Source organism: Somniosus microcephalus, chromosome 25 (assembly GCF_052327205.1).
Source record: "Somniosus microcephalus isolate GS21.2 chromosome 25, FLI_Smic_1.0, whole genome shotgun sequence".
Lineage (NCBI taxonomy): Eukaryota > Metazoa > Chordata > Chondrichthyes > Squaliformes > Somniosidae > Somniosus > Somniosus microcephalus.
This window is the reverse complement of record NC_141011.1, coordinates 26,368,416-26,394,786: the sequence shown is the minus strand read 5'-3', so window position 1 is coordinate 26,394,786 and position 26,371 is coordinate 26,368,416. Positions and strand designations below refer to the sequence as shown.

Genomic DNA, 26,371 nt, shown 5'->3' with positions numbered 1-26,371 from the left:
TGATGTAAAATGCTGGGAACAATCAAGTTATTCAGTGAATTATTATGCAGCTGCATCCATTTTGTAGGCCTCTGAAATCAGAAACTGCTTACATAACACTATTTACTAGCACACTTCAATCTGCTTCTACACTCCCAACACTGTCTCCCACACAAAAAAGAGCCATCTTTGTTTAAGCAAACATTTCTAAAAGTCACAATCACAAACCTCTGCCCCATTTACAAATCCTCAAACTGTTAAAAAAGTGAGCTTAAATAGTTTTTTGAGGCCATGTCTAGAATTTTTCAAAAAAAACCTGAAGAGAAACAGTACAGCTTTAAATGAGAAATGTCTGGAGCAGTATCTCTGCATTTTAATGTTCCTCTACCACACTGCCGGAGTCTGAAGCCTGGGAAGGTCATCCAGTCACATTTCTCTAACTGACATTCCTGTGCCACTCCTAAAGCACAACTGCAGTTAACTGAGCTCACTTCATGCAGTCTTACAGCACTTTTAAAACTCAAAATTATTTCCTCTTTCTCCTGCTCCCCAGATCACTCTGGAGAGTAGGAGGTACATTTTACTGCACTCGCCCCACCCAGTCACCAACCCAAAAGAACTATGAAGCTTCCCTTACCTTTCCTGCCTCTGGGTGAGCTTCTCTTGTTCAGCTTGTTACTTCTCTCTTCCTCTAGAGCAGCTGCAATGTCTGGGTTGTCTTCCCCATTGTACCACACCAACAGTTCTTCCCCTGGCTGGATTGGCTATAGACAGGATTAAAAAAATAGCACCAATCAGTGCCAGGCTTGTAAAAAAAAGCAGTCAAGGTTCCCCGATGCAGGCTGTGGGGCCTGGATAGCTTAAACACTGCTCTACACCCGAGTACAGAACTATTCCCTGGCTGTGATATGATTACACTCCAACAGGAAGCACTCTTTGAACCAGTGCTAATCTCAATACAACTGGGAAGTGGTTCTTAACAAAAGCACTGCATTAGCACAAGAGGGTGTACTTGGTATTGAAGGTTCAGCAGAATACTGCAACCCCTGGTGGTTGGAGGACTACATCAACATTAGATAAGGAGAGACATACTTCACAAAATAAAACCAGCTCCATGCCTTCAAAACAGGTCTACAATCTGTCTCACTCAGATTATAAATCTCACTCCTAATATTTCCCCACGTCAACATTGTACGCAAGAACTAAAAACTACATTTTTAGAGGCATCACTTCGGCTAAAAAATATACCTAGAATGCACTTGTGTTGACTGCTCGCACTGCAGCAAGTACTTCTGCAAGGCCAAGTTTATTTTTTCCCCCACTTGCTCGCTTCCTCTGCTTGGTAGGCTGCAGTCCCACAGGCAATGGTCACCCTCCAGTATCTTGCTCAGGTAACCACAATTCATGTGTGAGTCTCAGCAGTGAATCCAATAGGGGTCATTAGATAGCCACCATGAGCGTGAATCCTGGCTGATTTTCTCCTCCATAATCCAGGGATGCTGAAGTCAATTGTAGTGATGCCACCATTGCCCTGGCTGAGATCAGCTAATTCAACACAGACAGGGGATTGAATTTGGGACCTTTCTGGTCTGTACAGTTTAGTAACCCACTGGGTAAACTCGCTGTGCTATGGACAATACAATGATATTATTGTGTCACTGTTCATGCCATTGTGCTCCTTTCACACCACCTGGTAAAAAGCATTGACAGGTACTTCACAAGGACACAATGCCTCTTAGCTACATATTACCATGAAAATGTTAAAAAAAGAAAAGAACACATTAGATGTGTTTCAGCTGAATTTAGCACAAGCAGTTTAAGTTTACAGTTTTGTTCCCTAGAAAGCCTTTATGTTTCACAATGTAAAACAACAATGTTTTAATATCATTTTGGCCCCGGCAGTAATTTCTTAACAAACGTGCCAATCTTCATGAAAATTTACTTTTACAATAGCCTGGGATGAACAGATAATACAACCTTTAGCACTTATTTTCAAGTTGAACATTTCAATACAATATTGTGATCAATCTCATTCAGCACATACATTGAGTTAACTTTAGAGCTGTCCCCACATCATCTCAGTGGGAGCAGCTGTGATCACCTCTCAACTCTTCCCTGCACATGTACACTACAGTTACTGTCTGTATGTCAGACACTACATAGGGTTTTAATAGAAAGCAACTGAAGCAGTAAGAAATCTAATCAGTTTAGCTTGTACTATGTAAACCCTACCACAAAAGATTGGTATAAATATATGGGCAAGATATGGAATGCAGACAACAGAGACAACATTTAAAATCAGAACATACACTATTCTGGTCTTATCAATAGCCTGGAGTGTCCTTCCCTCTGCTTATTAAATGGCATTGAATTCTTCAGGGATATCTTCCACATGAAATTTTTAAGAATCCTGACTTACCTAAAGGGTCCAGACATGGTTAAATTGGCTGGCCGAGTGGTTCTATCTATGCTAGATTCTTCAGTGTTTTCAAAAAAGAGCTAATGGCACCTATAGCATGTATGATATCTGATGACAAAAGGCTGACTGTCTCCTAAGCAATTAATGGCTATTATCAGTTACTGACAAACCTCACTTTGAACTGGATTTGCTGTGAATATGGTGTGCTAAAACTAAATAATTAAATTAGTGGGAGGAACTACATATCAGATGAGTATGTGTCATATTAAACACACAATGCTGGAACCTGCAATTCCTCAACCATAAAATAACGAGTGCGCTGGGGGGAATATATCAAATAAAACCAGCTTAGTGTCCCAGTGGAGATGCTACTTGGACCTGAAGGGTATGTTGTTGGACCTCCTATGCAGTAATCAATGACCACTGATCAGGAATAGGGTGCTACGCTTTGGAATTTTCTCTGGCTGGAACATCACAAATTCCAGGAGCTTCGATCCTTCTTCCCCCTCCTTGGCAAGTAGCAGGTGGCAGCCTACAGCGTATTTGACTCCCACAGTGACCCTAAGATAGTTGGTAAACTAAACTCAAAATTCATGAAGCTAATAATTATTCTCTGGTATCTCTATAGTTCAAAAAGGGGATCTGTGTATGAGTGGTTTAGTCCACTGGGCTGTTTGTAAGTCATGGATGGGTTGAATGTTGAAAATAACAACGCAATTATATATTTTTCAAAAGCTAATTCCGATATCAGCGGGGAAAAAATAGGGGAATTTATATATCTCTCTCTATTTTACTGTGAAAGTCTTTCCTTATCAAATTGGAAACTGAAGCCCAGTTTGTTATGGAAACTGTCATTTTATTATATGTAGATAGATGTTGGAAGTCACTACAGACCCTATTGTTCACTTTCCACCCCCCTAAAAAATTGCCTTATCCCCACATCATCGTTACTTTCATATGGTACCTGTACGTGCTAAATTATTCAATTAGCTCTTGGGGAGGGGGGGGGGGGGGCTTAGGGAGGGGGAAGAAAACACAGCTACAATAGTAATGACAGTATATCACGTGATAACATGACTCAATACATGGGTAAACCTTGAGAACAGATATGAAACTGGCAAGGTTAGGAAACAAGTACTTCCTACAGGAGTTATGTTAGAGTGGGAAAGGTTGCCTCAGGACTCATTGTTGAGACCACTACTGTTTCTAATTTACATAAATGGCCTGGATTCAGAAATTCAGTGCAAAGTGGTCAAATTTGTACACGATACCAAACTAGGAGGAGCAGTGGACTTGGAAGACCGGCTCAGAAGTCACAGAATGCATTGGAAGAAATATGCAAGTGGGCATACCAGTCACATGCCTTTTTCTGCAGCAAGCTTGATATAATATGTGTACTCCACAAATGGTGCTGAGTTAGCTTAGAGTGAAGCTGACAGAGAACTAGGAGTTTTAGTAGACTTTATGCTAAACATGTTCAATCAATGCACGGCAGCAATCAACAAGGTAACAGAATGTTGAACTACACAGTCAAACAGTAGAGCACGGAGTGATAACACTTTGTACTGCTCTGGATAGACCACACATCGAGTATTGGGTCTGTAGTGTATGTGCTTTAAGTCAGAACTACTTTTTACAGCTCCTGTATACTGTAGTACCGGCAGTAACCACACCGGTATATAAGCGGTGTGCATGCCTCTGTACTCCAGTCTAGAGATGACCCTCCTCCAGTAAAGACCTGTTGTTTGTTTATGTACAGCATCCGTGTAATTCTTTATCCACTGAACCACGGATCTAACAGTGGCGACGAGTGTTGATGCGAATCTACCTGCAACATTAAACAAAAAAAACAAAAAAAGTCCAGTCCAGGAATACGGGCGTCGACCGCGAGCAACCGCCCAGCAGTCAGGCAGAGATCCAACTTCGCTGGGGAGGCTGTGGAGAGCCGGGCTTGGTTCCCCAGCCACAACGAGCAGTAAGAGACAGACGACAGGTCCTGAGCAGACCCTTCCCGAGCAGCGGCGGCTGGAGCCAACCGACGGCAGAGAGAGAGCGCGCCGGGCAGCGTCGACGGGGTAAGAAAAAGGGTGAAGAGAGCAGGGCGCAGCCGGGGGTTGATCACCGAGCGGCGTCATGGAAAAATACTGCAAAACCGGAGCGAGGGTAAGAAACAGCCGGGTTCTAGACTGAGCGGCGTCGACAAATATCAAGAGAAGAACGCGCAGAGCACAGCCAGGGATCACGGGCTGATCAGGGTCCGCGGGGCGAAGCAAGGGGAGACGCCATTGAGTAGCAGGGAGAGTGCGGGAGACACCATTTTGTGCCAGCGGAGAAGGAGGGGAAGCGCGGGAGGCGCCATTGGTGATAGTTAACGCACAACCAAGGATGCCGAAGAGTGGCAGTATCTCTACGTTCGACAATGAAGTCGAAGATTGGGCGACATATGTGGAACGTATTGAGGTGTACTGCAAGGCGAATGAAGTGCCAGATGCTAATAAAGCACTGGTTCTGTTAAATTCCATGGGTGCAAAAACTTATGGGTTACTGCGAAATCTAACAACCCCAGAGAAGCCGGTAAACAAAGATTTTGGAAGCATAGTAGAAATCCTACAGGACCACTTAAACCCCACACCGCTGCTGATAGCAGAACGATTTAAGTTCCATAAAAGGAACCAACACAAACACGAGCTTTCCAGAGGTGTAAAGAATCGATCACATCAAAAGAGGTGTTGGCCCATTTCAACCCAGCACTACCAATTCGTTTGGCATGTGATGCATCACCCTACGGCATTGGAGCGGTGCTGTCGCACAAATTCCCAGACGGGTTGGAGAGGCCAGTGGCCTTTGCGTCTCGGTCACTAACCTCAGCCGAGCGCAACTACGCCCAGATTGACAGGGAGGCCCTCAGCCTAGTATGGGGAGTAAAAAAATTCAACCATTATCTGCATGGGCAGAAGTTCACCTTGCTGACTGACCACCAACCACTTGTCTCCATCTTTAATCCAAAGAAGGGCGTGCCAGTGATGACTGCACAGCGGTTACAAAGATGGTCCCTGTTTCTAGGGGCGAATCAATATGAAATAGAATATAAAGGCACGAAACAGCATGGGAACGCTGATGGGCTATCGCGCCTGCCACTGCCTACAGTGGAGGAAGCACCAGCAGTGGACCCCATCGAGATATTTTATTCGTCGATAATTGAACGATTGCCAGTAACGAACGCGGATATAGAGGAGACCCGCAATGATCCGACGCTGTCACGGGTATATGAATTGACGGTGAGGGGATGGCCAACACATGGCGACTCACTGTTGCCAGCATTCTCATCCAGAAGAGAACAGCTGTCAGTATGCCAGGGGACAGTGATGTGTGGATCCAGAGTGGTGATTCCACCCAAGTTAAGGGAGAGAGTGCTAAAGGAGCTACATGAAGGTCATCTGGGGGGAGTGAAAATGAAAAGCCTTGCTAGGGCTTATGTGTGGTGGCCGGGAATCGATCAACAAATCGAAGACCTAACTAAGAGCTGCTTAGGATGCCAGAAGGTCCAAAATGCACCACCACATGCCCCTCTACACCCATGGGAGTGGCCCTCCTCTCCATGGCAACAGGTGCACATTGAGTCCATGAATGGACCAGCGAAATCAATGTTCTTAATAGCAGTGGATGCTCATTCAAAGTGGCCTGAGGTGATAAAGATGTCTTCAACCACTACAGAGAAAACGATTGCAGTCCTACGGACCATATTTGCCAGAAACGGGTTGCCAGAGCAGATCTGCTCTGATAATGGACCACAGTTTGTGTATGGGGTAAGGCATTACACATCCGCCCCGTATCATCCAGCCACCAATGGATTGGCTGAGAGGTTCGTACAAACCTTTAAGAAGGCGATAAAGGCCATGTGTGACGAGGAAATTCCACTACAGCATAAGATGGACAATTTCTTATTAGCCTACCGAAACGCGACACATGCAGTTACCAACCAGACCCCGGCCATGATGTTCTTTAACCGAAGGTTGAGATCTCGTCTGGACTTGCTCAGACCAAATGTGCGAAGAAATGTTGAGGACAAACAATTCCAGCACATCAACGAGAAGCCGACAAGGAGCTTCAATGTAGGGCAACCAGTCTTGGCCCATGACTATCGAACAGAGAAGTGGCAACCCGGAACGATATGTACAAAGCAGGGGCCATTAATGTACACAGTGGATGTCGGGGAGAACATTGAGAGACGCCACGTCGATCAGATCTTAGCGTCACAGGAAGGCGTCAACCCCATGTCTCGAGTACCTGGGGATGAACCCGACATACCGGTAGCATCTACTTCAGACCCAGTAGCAGTGGAACCCGATGAACTACCCGATGAAAAGGGGTCAGAATCGCCTCTGCACCAAGAACAAGAACCTCCGGAAAGGCGCTATCCCGAAAGGGTCAGGAAGCCGCCCCAAAGACTGAATCTATAAATGGACTTTTTGTTATTGAATGTACATGTAAAAATGTAATTGTTATTTGAATATTAAGGGGGTATTATTAATCTAAAAAGGGAGGAATTGTAGTGTATGTGCTTTAAGTCAGAACTACGTTTTACAGCTCCTGTATACTGTAGTACCGGCAGTAACCACACCGGTATATAAGCGGTGCGCATGCCTCTGTACTCCAGTCTAGAGATGACCCTCCTCCAGTAAAGACCTGTTGTTTGTTTATGTACAGCATCCGTGTAATTCTTTATCCACTGAACCACGGATCTAACAGGGTCCAGTTCTGCTCACCAAGAAACAAGGGAGATATTCAAGTGCTGGAGGCAATGCAGAGAAGAGCCACAAGGCTGATCATCCCTAGTATCAGGGGTCTGAGTTTTGAGAATGGCTGAAGAAACTTGGATTTTTCTGCCTGGAAATGAGGCATCCAAGAGGTGTTCTTAGAGGCATACAAGATGGTCATGGGAATGGAAAAGATAAAAGTTAAATTAAACTGCAAGAGTAGAATAAGGGGACGCAGGTTCAAATTGGTAAAAGGCAAATTCTTCTTTACACACGGAGTGAACAACACTTGGAATGGACTTTCAGATAAAGTAGTGGAGGAATCTTTCTGGATGGATGGATGAATTAAGAGGGGCTGAATGGCCTTCCTCATCTGTAGTTATCTCATGATCTTGTGAAGTTTGCAGCAGTATCTGTTTTACAAACTTGTCCCAAGCCTGTGGTGAGTTAGCTGACGTCAGCTAGAGATGCATTTGGGGACCATACAATTGGCCTTTGCACTAAAATTCAGATGAGGACTCCAGGCTGAACTTTGATGATCCCTCTGGTGAATAGCCAGATGACATTCGCTATCCAAGCTCACAAATGAATAATGATCATTCCAGCGTGATAATGGAGGGCTGCTGGTACCTCAAGAGGAGGGGAGAATACTGTGGGGGGGGGGGGGGGGGGGGGGGGGGGGGGAGTCTTACTGCCCTTCCAAACAAGTTCCCTCCCTCAAAACTGGTGTGAAAAATGGTAAGAAATCTAATTTTTGTTTAAAATTCTACAGCATGGTGATGAGTTAGTGGCAATTCAATTTCTGGATTCTGCTGATCCAGCAAGGTTCAATATATTATCAGAAGAGATCCCTAGCTGATCTTTCTTCTCTCCCTAGGCTAATGATGCCGAGATCGGTTGTAGCACACCACAACCTAACTCAGGATAGGGCAGGGATCAAAACCTGGGAATTTCCTAGTCTGTCTGCTTCAGTGCTGCATCACACAATGCATTTCCCAATCAGCCACTGGAGGATTCTACAGTGCATCAGTGAAACGCTTACTAGCCCTGCAGTTAAAATGCTATTAGGCAAGACATTACCAGCGATTACATACATCAGTCCTGATTAATCAAGAGCATCAGCTTGTTGTTGGAGATAGAACTGCTTTCTAATAGAAATGTCTGCTACCAATAACTACAGACTTTACCAACTGCTCGTTTCTCATCAGAGAGTGGCAATTATCAGCAAGGGAACTGGATCATCCAATACCACAAAAATAAATATTTATTTATTCATTTATGTTGTCTGTGGTACTTTCTTGTATGCATTTGTCTACATACCAATAGTGACTACACTTCGACCTACTTCACTTGAACTGTAAAAAAAATCCAACAGTACAATTATATATTCCAGCTTTCCAAAATGGGGCTGGTCCAGAGAGAGCATTGAGTTGTGTAACACAAGCGTGAAGTACTGATGGTTGCAATTCTACCAATGGTAAAGGGCAAGAGCAATTTAAACTGAAGAATTAATTGAGCTCATGGAAAAAGCACCTCATATAAAGTTAAAGTGCATCAGCTCAAGTGGCAACACTGCTGCTTTACCAGGATAAAGACAATTGAAATTAAAATTCAATTAAATCAAAACACATTTGTTGATTAGAAGCACCTAATATTTGTATTTTAAAATCTGGTGCACAAAGCCACCTTCCTATGTATTTTACACCCCTTGAGGAACGCAACAAATGGTTTCACTGAAACTACTACTTTAAAATTGGGTGTGTGATCTAAAGACAAGATTTTGAAGTAATCTATGTTTCGATCCTTCTTGATGTGTATCTTTGTTAATCTTTATAAAAAGCAAATAATGTAGTTTAGAAAAAGAGAAACAACTGTCCTCACACAGCAGATATAAGGCAAACTATCACCATAAGAGGTTTTAGGCCCAATAAGCCTCACAAGATCCCTTATGGATTTTGGCCTTCACATGAGCTTAATGCTTACGTGCAACAACCAGGATGCCACCACCCCTGTGGGGTTTTACCTTGTGTCCAAGTCTAATGGAGGATGTGAAACACATTTGTGTAGCATTCCTATGGGGTTTAAAGTTAATCTATGTTTTTTGTTTCCGCCATGAAATTTGGTTGGGAATTGGGGGGGGGGGGGGGGAAGTTTGCGGGGAGAGAAACAACAGAAACAGAGCTTTTGAAATAAACAGAACTCTATAGATAGTCAAAGCAGAATGCTGCAACCCCAAATAATAAAACGGAACGAGAGCACCAAAGTGAATGCAAGCAAGAGCACGTGGAACAGCCAGAGCACATGGATCAGAGAAAGCCAGAGCATGCAAAATAAGAGATTGATAGCATAGATAACAAATAGAAAGGGAGTTGAAGACAAAGAATTAGGCAATGGAGACAGTTACAGCAAGAGTGACATTCCCCTCCCCCATCTGTGAGTAACACCACAGGAGATCAACTAGTTAAATGTAAAAGATCCATCATTGTTTGGATTCACACAAAAGTCTGATTCCTATTTTAGTTATTTAAATCAGTTGACAAATTGTTAACAGAGATGTACCAACATGGATGGGTGAATATGCCAGAGAAGTTGTAGAAACCAGTTTTGGAGAGCGAGAGCTTTTTGCAAATCAGTTGGGGGGGGGGGGGGAAAGAGGAGAGGGGGAGAGGGAGTGGAAAGAGTGGGAGTAATTGGCACTGCCCTCACAAAAATATTGTACATCTATAAAGTAATGATACGTTACACATCAAATGCTGCAATCACTAAAAGCATCTGTGCACGTGCAGTAACAGTAAAGATACAGTTACTAATGGAGATTTTTCTGAAATACATAGCAGGTCCATTGAGCACTTTAAAGAGCATAAAAAAAGGTTCATTATTCAGGCAAGACCCTTAAAACTGCTTGTTCAGATTAACATTTGGAGAAGAAAAGGTTCTCCACCTTAATCATCATAGTGGTTAGCACTGTTGCCTCACAGCGCCAGGGACCCGGGTTCGAATCCGGCCTTGGGTGACTGTCTGTGTGGAGTTTGCACGTTCTCCCCGTGTTTGCGTGGGTTTCCTCCGGGTGCTCCGGTTTCCTCCCACAGTCCAAAGATGTGTGGGTTAGGTTGATTGGCTATGATAAATTGACCCTTGGTGTTAGGGGGATTAAATACGTGGGGTTACGGGGATAGGGTGGGATATGTGTTGGTGTAGGGGTTACAGGGATCGGGTGGGATATGTGTCGGTGCAGGCTCGATGGGCCGAAATGGCCTCTATCTGCACTGTGGGGTTTCTGTGATACCTTTGTTCTTTCAGATGCTGAATGACCTGCTGTGTAGTTACAGCATGTTACCTTTTTTGGGGGGGGCAGAAAATTCCTCCCAAATAACTTCTTGAACTTGACACAATGATATTTAGCAAAAAGTGTTGAGATTTAGAAGTTGTACGAAGTAGAATAGCTGTGCAAACTGGAATAACCACAAAGGGTCTTCAGGATGCATTTAGTTCAATCCTGTGTATATACACGAGGCTTCTGCCAACAGGAGAGTTAAGACTATAATTGTGTGAGCTGTGCATTACATAGATAGCACACATAGCAAGTAACAGTTTGTGAAGAATATCCTATGGGATACAATCATCTGAACCAAAGAGCACCACAAGTGGGAATATTATTGCACAGCATTTGATGATGTGTATTCTATTTATGCCACATATAGTTTCCCCAGTTTTTTTTTTAATGTTGTAATGCTGTAGATTGTATTAAACAATTAGGAGGAGAAACTCGGTATCGCCCCGTTTGGGGCACAATTATCAGCTGGGCACATAGTTTAGCACCTGCTGCTAATTATGGCCTCCGACTGCAAACTTGGCCTCTATTGCACCTGGAGGCGATTTGAGCGCTAAATCAGGCGCTACACACCTCTCTTAAGGTACTAATGTCAAGGAGCGAGGCGCTACCTCAGAGCGTTGGCGAAGCTCATGTGATGTCAGTCAGCAATGGAACACAGACACACTGGCGCTGGCCAGTTCTTAAAGGGGAGGGTCGATCTTGTTCTCCAGCCACACCCTGCTCATTGCAGCCTTGAATCTCGGCCTGGAGAGACCTGTACATCAATCCTGCTGGAAATAACAATGGCGGCGCCCAGGGAAAGAGCTCAGAGTGCAGTCCCCATTGTCTCTTCTAAATCGATGCAAGGTAAAATCAAAATGAACCTGCAAAGTGCTGCTCAGTACCCAAAACTCCTTCACACAGCGTTGACTCTCTCCAGAAGTCTCTCTCTCTCTCTATGCGTGGTGCAAAAATGTCGCCGACAAAAAAAGGCAGGAAGCGGCCGCCTTTAAATAGCGCTCCCCCAGTCCCTTCCCGACTGCAAAACGTTCCTCTCTACCTGTCGTTGCTAGCGGCAGGCGGAAAGGCAGGGGGCGCCACTAAATATCCGGTCCGGGGCGCTACCGGAGAGTTGCACGCTCAACTGACGTCACGATCTGCGGGCGCAGGAGATCGTGGCAGTAGTGTTTAGCGCCGCCGCAAAATGTCTGGTCAATTTCGCGAGCAGCGCAAACATCGCCACGCCCGGGCACTAGTTGCTTTGCGCCCCGTTAGGGCGCTAATGGGAGGCACTAATCAACCAAATTTTTCCCCCTTAGCATCAAAACAGAACTCCATACAGTGTATGTAAATTATTCTGCAGAATTAAGCTACAATTGGCCTGCGTAACCTCTGTCACTCAGGAACATGAAGGCTAATTGTAGTGCCCCAGCATCATCCAAATTGAGATTAGCCAACTCAACAGAGCCAGGAAATCAAAACTGGAGCCTTCTAATTCCTATGGTTTTGTACCACGTGGGGCCTTTATCCACTTGGTCATTGGGGGAGCTTCTGTACATTAAAAGCAAGAGAAAAATCTAAAGCAAGTATTTTAAAAGATTTGCTGCAAATGTTCATCCTCAAGTGGACACCAAACTGTATGTGCAACTTGGCACATCTCCTTAACGGAGTCTGAGGCTACCTCAACTTCTTGGTGTGATTAGAGTCAGGGTTAACTGCACACAACACTCACCTTGTGGGTAGTCACAACAAAGTTGTACAAAACAGGTTTGCGCAATACAAGTGCCACAATATTAAGTACGAGAAGATAGAGACCAAGGTATGGTTTTCAGCAATACTCTTTCAATGCACATAAATTGACAATACTGAAATCTATTTTGACTGGGTGTAAACACAAGAACAACGACTGCATGCATAAAATAAAAACTTCAGAAAACAAATAGTTTGAAAAACTTTATTGCGAAGTATGTCACTGACATTTGCTTTCCCATCTTAGTGGCTACTGTGGAGAACGTTTTTGGGACCTGCTGTATTGCGGAGAGGGATCACTACATACTGTACACAAGCTTCAAGGTTAAAACACAGCCACTGCTTTCAGCCTTCTTGGGAAGGTCCCTAGGATTGTCAACCCTCCCGAATTGTCCCGGCGTATCCAGGAATAAAAGATTAATCCCCTGGACACTGCTGCAAGCCACCCAAAGAGAAAACCCAAAAGGGGCATTAAAAAAAAATTGTATTTTTTAAATTTTCTTTTGAACACTTTTGTTTTTTAGTTATAAAAATATTGGAGAAGGGAAATAAAGGCTGTTTGACTGGATGAGATGTTTGGAGGCAGGGGCTCGTGGGATGAAACCTCCAGAAATACGTCCAAACACAGTTGGTAACTCAAAAGTCTCCACAAAAACAAAATGAAATCCGATAAAGTGACAACACTTAGATAATGAGCCTAACAGTTTCTTTCCAGATGTGTTTCAAAGTGAAAGAAAATGGAGGGAAAAAAATGCAACAGGCTTTTGCAACACTAGTCGCAGAACTGTAGATAATTTGAATTCTACTTTTTGGCAGGGAATGGGAAAAGGATAAAGAGGAAGAAGAGACAGACAGGCACTATGGAATCTATTGGGAGAGAATGAAGAGTTGAAATGGGATCAAAGCAGCTTCTTAAAAAAAAAATCAAGTGTCTAAGCTAGGGATCCTTACTAAAAAACGCAAAGCTTACTTAATACAAGTGCACGCACATATTTATGACTACGTTTGCATTTGTGCGTGTGAAGTGGGCAAGGGGAGAATGCGACTTTATGAGAACGTGTATTTATCTTCACATCACAGGGATACGGCTACCTTGAAGACTTTGTAGTAGATAGCCCTGTTGATCTCCAGAGGGAAGAGGTTCTGCTCATCGGAGGAGCGAGCCCAGTTCACGTACCGCAACCAGTTGCCTTTGTTTGGATCTGTGGCATCAATACACATCCACCCGAATTGGGGGAAGTAAACCTGAAAAGGAGAGAGTTGATCTTGGTTAGTGGTAAGTACTGAGCCAGTCCTCATCACCAATGTTTAGTAACCATCAACAAAACATTTGTTTTGTGGGTTTTGGCAGGGGGCCGGGGGGAAAGCCGGGAAGGAGGATGGTACACCTCATTTTATTAGGCAAACTGTGAATGTGTCGGACTTATTGCGTCTATACTTACTATTTATTCTTTTAATTCTGTCCCCTTATGCACCGAACACAACAAAAAAAATCAAATTGGACCGGTCTTCTCCCAAGTATTTGGGCAATCACTACATATACTAAATCCCTCAAAAAGAACTCATGTGTAAGAGTTTTAAGACAGAACTCCCCATTCCCTCCAAAAAAATGAACTAACAACCAATATGTAAATTCACTAGTTTTATGCATCTCCTCTCCTGAATGTGCTGGCTCTTCGTGTGTGTGAGTGTGGGCGGGGGAGGATGTGAAGATAAATTTGGAGGATGATGCACTCAATCCCTTTCAGTGCCCAGAGGTTGTGGAAAGCTTCTAATGTGGCACAGTTCAGGGAGAAATTTGTGGAGACCCTGTTGGCGGGCATCATCAGTTCCATGCTAGTTTAGGACCAGTGAGGATTCCTTCCTGTGTAGCAACACTGTAATCTCAGCAGCAGCCATCTGCTAATTCGTCCAAGCGACCATACTTTACATGTCAGCCCAAGTGACAGGCTAGTGAACGACAGAGGATATCACAGCGGAGTCAGATCCCACTGTCTCTCTCTCTATGTGCACTTTCCAACAGGGGTCACTGGATTAGCACTATCATCACTAATACACAAACAAGTGGACAATACAACCTTGAACTACAGATGTCTGCAAGCCATTGATGGTTGACTAACACAGGGTTCAGACCAGTGACATAGCTTATCTGGATTGGCAACAAGAACCTCGCTAATGGTACAACTGGTCAGTCATACTGACTCAAACCTCAGAATTAGAAAAATAAATGTGTGTCAAACTACAGAAAGGCAAATGCACACATACTGCTTAACCATATAGGAGGTAAAACTGGTGGGAGAAGAGGGGAGAGATTTCCTAACTAGGCAAAGATCGTTGACTATATTTAACTGCTAGTGGTCGGTCACTATGATAGGCTGATCATATGAAGGTTGAGACTGAAGGTCAAGCCTGTTCATCTTGTAACCAACTTCTTTTTTAAGTACTTTTTAAAAAAAAGTGAATAATACTTTTTTCTGTGGTATCATGCCAGACATCATAGAAACATAGAAGATAGGAGCAGGAGTAGGCCATTCGGCCCCTCAAGCCTGCTCCGCCATTCAATGAGATCATGGCTGATCATCCAAACTCAGTACCCTGTCCCTGCCTTCTCCCCATATCCCTTTAGCCTTAAGAAATAAATCTAAGTCCTTCTTGAATATATTTAATGAATTGGCCTCAACTGCCTTCTGTGGTAGAGAATTTCACAGGTTCACCACTCTCTGGGTGAAGAAATTCCTCCTCATCTCTGTCCTAAATGGCTTACCCCTTATCTTTAGACTGTGACCCCTGGTTCTGGACTCCCCGCCATCGGGAACATCCTTTCTGCATCTAGTCTGTCTAGTTCTGTTAGAATTTTATCATCCGGCTATTGTTAACATTGCATTACATCGATTGCTTGGTGAGGACATACATTTTCATCAGTGATTAATTAAAAATGATCTAGAAACAAGGGTAATTGGTAAAAGGAGCTACATAACTGCTAAACTGCTGCAAATTACTTCATAAACTTAATCCATAATAGCATGCCGTAATTTGAAGCTAGTTTAATATTTATTAAGACCTCCAACCATTCTTTTGAATGGAACACATATCTTAGATCAATATTATGACAGCAAGATAATTGAGCTCAAATGTCCTACTTTCTACAGACTGGTGATGGGTGCCATCATTTTGGGTGGTCCCCAAAGGAAGGCACCACTAATAAAATGACAGATATTCTGTTCAAACCGGAGGTTAATATCCAATAAATTTATCGTTAAATATGGAGGATGACGCACTCAATCCCCTTCAGTGTCCACGGGTTGCGAAAAGCCTCTAATGTGGCACAGTTCAGGGAGAGATTTGTGGAGATCCTGTAAGCGGGCATCATCAGTTCCATGCTTGTTTTAGGACCAGTGAGGATTCCTTCCTGAGTAGCAACATTGTAAAGAAATGCATGATGATTCCTTCTGATCAGTTTTTCCAAAAAGAACATGCTTATGATTTTATTAGAAATACTAACCAGGGGAGATCAATCCCGCGGGAGGTCTAGGTACCACCATCTTAATTTTACTTCAAGTCTGTAAAATTATTCCATTATCGCCTGCTGTGAACATGTAATTTCTACATAATATTGATCTCAATAATATCTCAATTAATACAACTGGCATGGATTTCATTTTTATTTTTAAATATTTTATTAAAGCAGAATGAATTAAAGATTTATTTAACCTTGCAGCTTATAGGTCATCCATAAGAGTTAGAAAGAACAAGGTAACAGCAGTGTCAGAGACCACTGTGCCAGTCATATGAGTGTGACTAATTCATCCCTGCTCTCCTTCAAACAAAAGCTGAGGACACCTTAGGGACAACCAGTATGGAACATTCAAACTAACCAAACCACTCACTCGCTGCTCGTATTACACACTTTGCAGCTTCCCTGATGGTTTACTGGGTAAATACACTGCCCTGTGTGGTACCAGGGATACAAACCAGGACGGTTCCAGGTGCAGTTCAAGTTAGCTAATCTCAGCAATATTCGGGACACAACAATTTGCCTTAGCACGCCTGATTAAGAAACTGGGGTGGGGGTGGTGTATAGTAAAAGAAAAATAGCCAGGTTTCCTGTTGTTCATCGTTAACCTTTGCTCCCTGCTGGAAAGTTCGCACATGATAATCAGGTGAGGACAGGACCAGATTTGGCGGAGATAACCCCAGCATTCAAAGGATTTTGCCAACACTAAGAGCCTAGGCTCTCACACGAAGTATAGATATTAGGTCAAGGTGTGGGAGAGCTGTTGACACCCGCCGAATTGTATGAGTCAGCAACTTCAGGGGAGGGGAGTTAAGAAAGATGGGGAAATGAGAAGAAAATCGGGGAAAATATATGCTCTTACAAGTTCAGCACTAAACACAAATGTTATATATATTTGCATTAAAGCAAAAGTAATGTAAGGAGTACAGGCTTCAATTAGTAACCACACACAGAATAGGAAAATTCCACTCCAATCCTTCCTCCACCTCCCAAAAAAATAACTAGTTCAGTGAGATTCAGTACAAGCTAATTAAGATTCAATTTATTGGAGGTCACTTAGGGGTTCCATTTCCTCAGATAGCACACTAGTTAACTCATAAAATCCCTTTGTGTGATTTTAATGCAGTTTAAAATGGATTAATAATGGCATTAAACCAATTAAAAAACCTTTTAAACAGACTAATTGCATTAAAACAGCACATAAATTAATTTCACACGAACATGTTAACCAGTCCATTACCTGAGGAAATCAAATCACTGACAATGGAGAAAGTGGTGGTGGATACCCGAGGGTGTAAAGGTTGGGGAGGGAAGATGCTTATGAGTGGGAACATAGCAGCAGGGTGGCACTTACTGTTTTTTTTCATTTATGGGATGTGCGCGTCACTGGCAACGCTAGCATTTATTGCCCATCCCTAGTTGCCCTCGAGAAGGTGGTGGTGAGCCGCCTTCTTGAACCGCTGCAGTCCGTGTGGTGAAGGCACTCCCACAGTGCTGTTAGGGAGGGAGTTTCAGGATTTTGACCCAGCGACGATAAAGGAACTTCCAAGTCAGGATGGAGTGCGACTTGGAGGGGAACTTGGAGGTGGTGGTGTTCCCATGCGCCTGCTGCCCTTGTCCTTCTAGGTGGTAGAGGTCACGGGTTTGGGAGGTGCTGCGGAAGAAGCCTAGGTGAGTTGCTGCAGTGCATCTTGTAGATGGTACACACTGCAGCCAAGGTACGCCGGTGGTGGAGGGAGTGAATGTTTAAGGTGGTGGATGGGGTGACAATCAAGCGGGCTGCTTTGTCTTGGATGATGTCGAGCTTCTTGACTGTTGTTGGAGCTGCACTCATCCAGGCAAGTGGAGAGTATTCCATCACACTCCTTACTTGTGCCTTGTAGATGGTGGAAAGGCTTTGGGGAGTCAGAAGGTGAGACACTCGCTGCAGAATACCCAGCCTCTGACCTGCTCTTTTTGCCACAGTATTTATGTGGCTGGTCTAGTTAAGTTTCTGGTCAATGGTGACCCCCCAGGATATTGATGGTGGGGGATTTGGTGATGGTAATGCCGTTGAATGTCAAGGGGTGGTGGTTAGACGCTCGCTTGTTGCAGTTCAAAAAGGATTGAGGCAGTTTGGGTCCAATTCACCTGGGCCTCCCTCCCCCACAAGGCTACTCCAGGAACTTGAGCACATAAAGCTAAGTTGACACTCCAGTGCAGTGCTGTGGGATTGCTGCACTGTCGGAGGTGCCGTCTTTCGGATGAGACGTTAAACCGATGCCCTGTCTGCTCTCTCAGGTGGATGTAAAAGATCCCATGGCACTATTTCGAAGAAGAGCAGGGGAGTTATCCCCAGTGAACTAGCCAATATTTATCCCTCAACCACCATAACAAAAAAAATATCTGGTCATTATCACATTGCTGTTTGTGGGAGCTTGCTGTGCGCAAATTGGCTGCCACATTTCCCACATTACAAGAGTGACTCCTCTTCAAAAGTACTTTATTGGCTGTAAAGCGCTTTGAGACGTCCGGTGGTCGTGAAAGGCGCTACATAAATGCAAGTCTTTCTTTTTAAACCTTGCTCACCTCCAACACTGCCACATATCAGCAAGCCCACAATAATGCTAGACCCTGCCCCCGATGCTCAAAAACCTCCCGAGGTCCTGTTGGACCTCAGAACACTTCCTCAGACCTCCCCCACTCCCTCAGCACTCAAGCCCCTAAACCACATTCCCAGTGCTACCTGAGCCCAACAACCCCAGTGCTCCCAGAGCTAGAGGTCTCTTTGGACGTGGCCTTCCAATTTTCCCAGATCCCAGGATCTGCCCCATCATTTCCAAAACATCCTTCGTCTGTGCTCCCAAACCCTGGGAACCTAAGTACTGCTAGACCCTCAGATCATTTCCCAGTGCTCCCAAATCCTCGGGCTTCCGCCAGTGCTGATAAGTCAGCGTCTCTGGTAACACTGCTGGGTATAACACCACTATAATTATAAAATTTCCAATTCATCTTTAGCAATATCATAAGAGACCTAGAAGTAAATATAAAATCTTAACATTATCAGATCCCAGCATTCACTGAGTTGTAACATATCCCAAAACTTAAAGTTACAATGCAATCAAAGAGATTCTTCTATCACAATGTAAGTGAAGCTTGAACAGTTTATATACTTGAGTGGGAGAGGCAAAATATTAGTGGCATCGCCAACACAGCAGGAGAATTTCCTGTTCTTATTATTTCTAGCAAAATTGTAAACCTTCAATTTTCAAAAATATTTACAATTTATTTAGAAATAGTGAACTTGGGAAAAACATTGTCACTAATGCTTAACAACCAGAAAAAAAAAATCTCCCCTCCCGGAGAACTCCCTGATTTAAGAATAAAACATGGAATGGGAAAAGACCATTAGGCACATTTTATTCGATAAAAGATGTACAATCCACTCTCTCTGTCTAATCTTGCATCAATTCATCCTTTACACAAGAACATAAGAAATAGGAGCAGGAGTAGGCCATACGGTCCCTCGAGCCTGCGCCGCCATTCAATAAGATTATGGCTGATCTTCGACATCAACTCCACTTTCTCGCCCGATCCCCATATCCCTAGATTCTCTTGGTGTCCAAAACTCTATCGCTCTCAGCCTTGAATATACTCATCGACTGAGCCTCCACAGCCCTCTGGGGTAGAGAATTTCAAAGATTCACCACCCTCTCAGTGAAGAAATTTCTCCTCATCTCAGTCCTAAATGGCCGACCCCTTATCCTGAGACTATGATCCCCAGTTCCAGACTCTCCAGCCAGGGGAAACAGCCTTTCAGCATCTACCCTGTCAAGCCCTCAGAATTTTATACATTTCAATGAGATCACCTCTCTTTCTTCTAAAGTCCAGAGTATAGGCCCATTCTACTCAATCTCTCCTCAGGACACCCCTCTCATCCCAGGAATCAATCTAGTGAACCTTCGTTGCACCCCCTCTAAGGCAAGTATATCCTTCCTTGGGTAAGACTGGCTGTCTTACTACGTTTTCCATTAACTACCAGCTTTTAAGTCATCAAGGTCCCCCTGGCATTCAAACGTCTTTACCTACACTTTTCCTTATAACCTTGAATCCCATTCTTAACTTTAGTTTCTCTGTGAAGCAACCTTTATATTAAAAGATACTATATACATACAGTAGTTGTTCATTAGATATTCATCCAGCACATTTTCAAAAGGTCTTTAAATAATCAACACAACTTTAGCTGGAAGTCTACTCTAGATGCAAGACCAGTTCTTCTAATCGCAAGCCTTGCTGCAGGATTCCATAACCTAACGGTACTTGCAAACACGAGCAATTGAGTCACATCACGGGACGGAAAGTGGCTTTCCTGAAAAATGTATCTCTGGAATATGCATAGTAGATACAAATTGAAATAGACATCACCTCTATTTTATTATGTCTAACTATTGCCGGTTCAGCAATTATTCATTCACCCACCAAGTCTTCATTCGGGAAGCCAATTTAATAAAGCAAAAGCTCTCATTTAGCTCGAGGTGGGTTTGGGTCTGAGGCAATTGATTTCAGGGTAAGTAAAATACCTGGTAATCTATGCAACTTGAATGAGAGCATTTTCTTTGTTACAGATCCAAAACAATCTTAAAATGCAGTGTGCTTCTCAGTTGAAACCTGAAACTGAGGCATATTCCAATTTACAAATCTCCCCAAGGAATTTCCTAACCAAATTCTGTTTACTTAACAATTCGTATCCTGAAAAGGGACACAGCTCAACCATACCAGCAAATATGCATCGTGCACTGGATGGTATGGCATTTCTGTCCTTATAACCTGATTTGTGAGAAATGCTGGGGAGATCCATTTATATTTATGGAGTGTATAGAAACACTTATTTACCCCGAGAAGCCCACCTGCTAAGTAAGTGCTGTAGAAACCAAGTCAAAGCCATGAAGTTTTTGATTTTAAAATAAGTTTATAGATTAGACTTCAGATGGAACTTGGGACAAAATCTTCAGCGAAAATAAAATGAAAGCTAGGTTAGAAGACAAAGGGGGAAAAAGGGAAAAAAGTGTGATCAGGAAGAATCATTATTTCTACATGTTGGTATAATGGCAACTTAAGCAGTCATCAAGAGTTGCTTCAAAATAAAGTTCTGCTGGTTCAAGGAAGGACCTGCTCATTTGCATCAGACTAAATTCAAAACCCTGACCAGAATTAGTCAGAGAGGATGCAAGTACAATTTGTTCTTGAGGTACCGAGAGACTGAAGCTTGGAACCTTTTCAACGCCTTATTATATCCCAAGATGAAGGCAACAGGTGTACTAATAGAGCAATGCTTCAATGAAAATCAGAGCCTCATGATTTGAACCAGGTAGCAAGTTCCTCCTGAACAGCAAATTCCTCCAACTTGAGACCACAGTGTGCACACGTTCAGCATTAATTGCAGAGCATGCAAAGTTCACAAAATCATGGTGGCATCAGTGGACATTAAGGACTGCACTGCAAATTTAAAATTCTCATCGTTGTTTTTAAATCCCTCCATGGCCGCACCCCTCCCTATCTCTGTAACCTCCTCCTGCCCTACAACCTGCAGAGATCTCTACGCTCCTCCAATTCTGGCCTTTTGTGCATCCCCGGTCAAGGCATTGGAACTGTTGCTTGAGCACCTCAATGGTCTGCTCGATGATGTTCCTGGTGGCAGCATGGCTCTCATTTTATGAGTGCTGAGCAGGAGTGCTAGGGTTGCGGAGGGGAGTCATGAGCCAGGTGAAGAGCGGATAGCCCTCGTCTCCAGCCAGCTTGATGAGACGGCTGGAAAAGTGCTGGCATTGTGGCTGCTGCCAGGATAGCGGGCATTTACATTGAGGATTTGCTATGGTTGCACACCAACTGCACTTTAAGTGAGTGTAGCCTTTGCGGTTACGGAAGACCTCAGGATTGTTATGCGGTGCCCGCAAAGCCACGTGGGTGCAGTCAATGGCACTCTGCGCCATGGAGAAGCCTGCTATCCAGGCAAAGCCACATGCACGTTTGTCCTGCTTCTCTCTCCTACTGTAGAGAGCCTCTGTGACCTCCCAGATGCAGCGATGGACGGCGAATTGCGAGATGTTCGCTATATCTCCTGTTGCAGACTGGAAGGAACCGTTGGCGAAGAAACTGAAGGCGACGGTGACCTTGACTGCCACTCAAAGCTGTGGTCGACCTGATCCGAGGCTCGAGGTCTGGTTGCAGGAGGTGGCAGAGTTCGGTGGCCACATCCTTGCTGAAGCGGAGCCTTCTATTGCACCGCTCCTCGCTTAATTGGAGGTAGGAGAAGTGCTCTTGGAATACCCTCGGAGGGTATGGCCTCCTGTTGAGAGCCCTGATGACCCACCTCCTCCCTCTGGCCACATCTTGCAATCTTTCTCGCTGCCTCCGCTCCCTCCGCAGTAGATCCTGGAGGGCGAGGTCAACTGCCAGTGCAGTCCCCATTAATGTAACAATGTGTAGCACTGCGAAATTTTGTCAGAATAGATGTAACAAATTTTTAGTAGCCACAACACTCCTGGTACTAAAGAACCTTTAACTGACTGAATTAAACTCTTGCACTATCGCAAACAACAACAACTTGTATTTATATGGCGGCTTTAACGTAGTAAAACGTCCCAAGACGCTGCACAGGAGTATTTTAAGACAAAAAAAAATGACACCGATCCACATAAGGATAAATTAGGGCAGATAACCAAAAGCTTGGTCAAAGAGGTAGGTTTTAAGGAGTGTCTTAAAGGAGGAAAGAGGTAGCGAGTCAGACAGGTTTAGGCAGGGAATTCCAGAGCTTAGGGCCTAGGCCACAGAAGGCACAGCCGCCAATGGTTGCGCGATTATAATCAGGGATGCTCAAGAGGGCAGAATTAGAGGAGCGCAGATATTTCAGGGGGTTGTGGGGCTGGAGGAGATTACAGAGATAGGAAGGGGCGAGGCCATGGAGGGATTTAAAAACAAGGATGAGAATTTTGAAATGGAGGCGCTGCTTAACCAGGAGCCAATGTAGGTCAGCGAGCACAGGGGTGATGGGTGAACGGGACTTGGTGCGAGTTAGGACACAGGCAGCCGAGTTTTGGATGACCTCAAGTTTACGCAGGGTGGAATATGGGAGGCCAGCCAGGAGTGCGTTGGAATAGTCAAGTCTAGAGATAACAAAGGCATGGATGAGGGTTTCAGCAGCGGATAAGCTGAAGCAAGGGCGGAGATGGGCGGTGTTACGGAGGTGGAAGTAGGCGGTCTTTGTTATGCTGCGGATATGTGGTCAGAAGCTCATTTCAGGGTCAAATATGACACCAAGGTTGCGAACAGTCTGGTTCAGCCTCAAACAGATGTTAGGGAGAGGGATGGAGTCAGTGGCTAGGGAATGGAGTTTGTGGCGGGGACCGAAAACAATGGCTTTGGTTTTCCCAATATTTAATTGGAGAAAATTTTTGCTCATCCAGAACTGTATGTCAGACAAGCAGTCTGACAATTTAGAGACCGTGGAGGGATCGAGAGAAGAGGTAGTGAGGTAGAGCTGGGTGTCATCAGCGTACATGTGGAAACTGACAAGGAAGCAGTGAAACAGCACTAACCTGCCAGTTGTTAAATAGCGCCCCTGGAGCCGCCATCCGTCTGCTTCACACCTCCTCTTCCTGTTGTTGTCGGGGCGAGGCGCTAAGGCAGGGGGCGATAATCAATTTGGCAGATCGGGCGATAAGTGAGCATTGCACGCTCACTGACACCATGATCTGCCTGGCACTAAAGCCCCAGGCGCTAACTGTTAGCGGCGGCACTAAGAGGCGACTGTATTTGGTGTGCAGTGCAGTTAGTGCCCCCACCAGGCACTAATGGGAGGCGCTAACCAACTGAATTTCTCCCCCTTTATGTTTTATTGGGCTCTTCTTCATTGCTTCAAAACAATCACATGACAGGAAAGTGGGCATGTATTTGTCCAGCTTTTTTTTTGCAGAATTAAACATGCAAGTTTGCAGTCTTACTACAGCGAGATAGTTGTGTGAGAGACTAAACTACTGCAGCTCTTGCATTTCACCAGCCACGTAGGACAGATCTAGAAGTCGTATCTAGGTTTTCAGGCGAAGCCCACATTACTGCAAGTACAATGCCGGCAGATACCTAGAGAGAAAAAAAACTCTTCAGGCAATGCGGAAGCCTCCATAGCTTCTGAGTGGAGGACCCTTTTAGTGGCTCTTGATTAGCTTACATGCCATCTCTGGCACAAAGGCGGCAAAGAATACAAGTCAGGAAAAAGGAACTCCAAAACATCCAACTCTAGTCAGAACTGCGTAGAATTTGCACTAAGACTACAGATGAGGGGACTAAATGTAACATTTCCAAATTTGCTGATGACACAAAGCTAGGTGGCAGTGTCAGTTGCGAAGAGGATGTGAAGAGGCTTCAAGGGGATCTCGACAGGCTCAGTGAATGGGCAAGAACATGACAGATGGAATATAATGTGGATAAATGTGAAGTTATCCACTTTGGTAGAAAAAACAGAAAGGCAGAGTATTTACTAAATGGTGAAAGATTGGAGTATGCAGATGCTCAAAGGGACCTGGGTGTCCTTGCACACGAGTCACAAAGTGAATGTGCAGGTGCAGCAGGCCATTAGGAAGGCAAATGGTATGTTGGCCTTCATTACAAGAGGATTTGAGTACAGGAGTAAAGAAGTCTTACTCCAATTATATAGGGCCTTGGTGAGACCACACCTGGAGTACTGTGTACAATTTTGGTCTCCTTACCTAAGGAAGGATATACTTGCCATAGAGGGAGTGTAACGAAGGTTCACGAGATTGATTCCTGGGATGGCGGGACTGTCGTATGAGAAGAGATTGAGTAAACTAGGCCTGTATTCTCTTGAATTCAGAAGAATGAGAGGGGATCTCATTGAAGCATACAAAATTATTACAGGGCTTGATAGGGTGGATGCTGGGAGAATGTTTCCCTTGGCTGGGGAGTCTAGAACCAGGGGCCACAGCCTCAAGATAAAGGGTAGGCCATTCAGGACTGAGATGAGAAGAAATTTCTTCACACGGAGGGTGGTGAATCTTTGGAATTCTCTACCCCAGAGGCTGTGGAGGCTCAGTCATTGGGTATATTCAAAACAGAAGTAAATAGATTTCTGACTAGTAAGGGCATCAAGGGAGATGGCGATAGGGCCGGTGAATGGAGTTGAGGCAGAAGATCAGCCATGACCTCATTGAATGGTGGAGCAGGCTCGAAGGCCTGAATGGCCTACTCCTGCTCTTATTTCTTACGTTCTTCTTTTTTTTTTTTTAATTCTCTCGCAACTCAAAGATCAAATTATAATCAGAATTTTTTTTGGTGAAGCAAATTCCCACTACAAACAAGGGGGAAAATTCAGTATCGCCCCATTTTCGGCCGTGCCCAAAGTTTAGTGCCTGGCGCTAATTATCGCCTCCGACAGCAAACTTGGCTTTTATCGCTGGAAGTGATTGGCGCGCTAAATCAGGCGCTTCACACCTGTCTTAAGGCGCAAAGGCCGAGGAATGAGGCGCTACCTCAGAACGCTGGCGAAGCTCATGTGATGTCAGTCAGCAATGGAACACAGACACACTGGCGCCAGCCAGTTCTTAAAGGGGAGTTCTGACGAAAGGTCATCGACCTGAAACGTGAACTCTGTTTCTTTCTTCACAGATGCTGCTTGACCTGCTGAGTTTCTCCAGCATTTTCTGTTTTTATCTTAAAGGGGAGGGTTGATTTTGATCTCTATCCACATCCTGCTCATTGCAGCCTTGAATCTCGGCCTGGAGAGACCTGTACATCAAATCTGCTGGAAAGAACAATGGAGAGACCCAGGGAAAGAGCTCAGAGTGCAGTCCCCACAGTCTCTTCTAAATCGATACAAGGGCAAATCAAAATGAACCTGCAAAGTACTGCTCAGTACCCAAAACTCCTTCACACAGCGTTGAATCTCTTCAGAAGTCTCTCTCTCTCTCTCTCTCTCTCTCTCTCTCTCTCTCTGAGTGCGTGGTGCAAAAATGTCACCAACAAAAAAAGGCAGGAAGCGGTCGCCTTTAAATAGCGCTCCCCCAGTCCCTTCCTAACTGCAAAACAGTCCACTCAACCTGTCGTTGCTAGCGGCAGGCGGTAAAGCAGGGGGCGCCACTCAATGTCCGGGGCACCTCCAGGGCGTTGCGCACCGACGTCACGATCTGCCGGCACAGGAGATCGTGGCGGTAGTGTTTAGCGCCGCCGCAAAATGTCTAGTTAATTTTGCGAGCGGCGCAAACATCACCGCGCCCGGGCGCTAGTTGCTTTGCACCCCATTAGCGCCCTCTTAAGGCGCTAACGGGAGGCGCAAACAACTGAATTTTTCCCCCAAAGGATTTATTTTGGAATTTCAAAGATGGTGGAAATGAGACTGCCAAGACCTCTACAATACATTTGAAGGACAATCTTATTTCAAAAGATATTATTTGAATATTGTGAATCCTAGATTTACTAGGATGATGCCAGAGATTAGAATATATAGTTATGATGAAAGATTTCAAAAAACCTGTGGTGAATGTATTCACCAGAACAGTAGGAGGGACAGGGAGAATCTAATAAAAATGCTCAAACTTTTGATAAGGTTATTGCCAAGGGTCAGGAAACCAGTAACACAGGGGGATAAACTT

At 44.4% G+C, this 26,371-nt stretch overlaps 1 protein-coding gene across 3 annotated transcripts in view; it reads right to left on the bottom strand.

The window, feature by feature from the left end:
- LOC147100557 (PR domain zinc finger protein 2-like) overlaps window positions 1–26,371 on the bottom strand; it is a 176,181-nt gene that overhangs the window by 57,338 nt on the left and 92,472 nt on the right. For 2 of the 3 annotated variants that reach the window (XM_085966927.1, XM_085966928.1), the window contains exons 5-6: window positions 13,310–13,462; window positions 617–743 (exon numbers count right to left, since the gene is read on the bottom strand). In XM_085966927.1, coding sequence (XP_085823053.1) covers window positions 617–743; window positions 13,310–13,462 — 280 coding nt within the window. The remainder of the gene's footprint in view (window positions 1–616; window positions 744–13,309; window positions 13,463–26,371) is intronic. The other variant, XM_085966929.1, reaches the window with a different exon arrangement.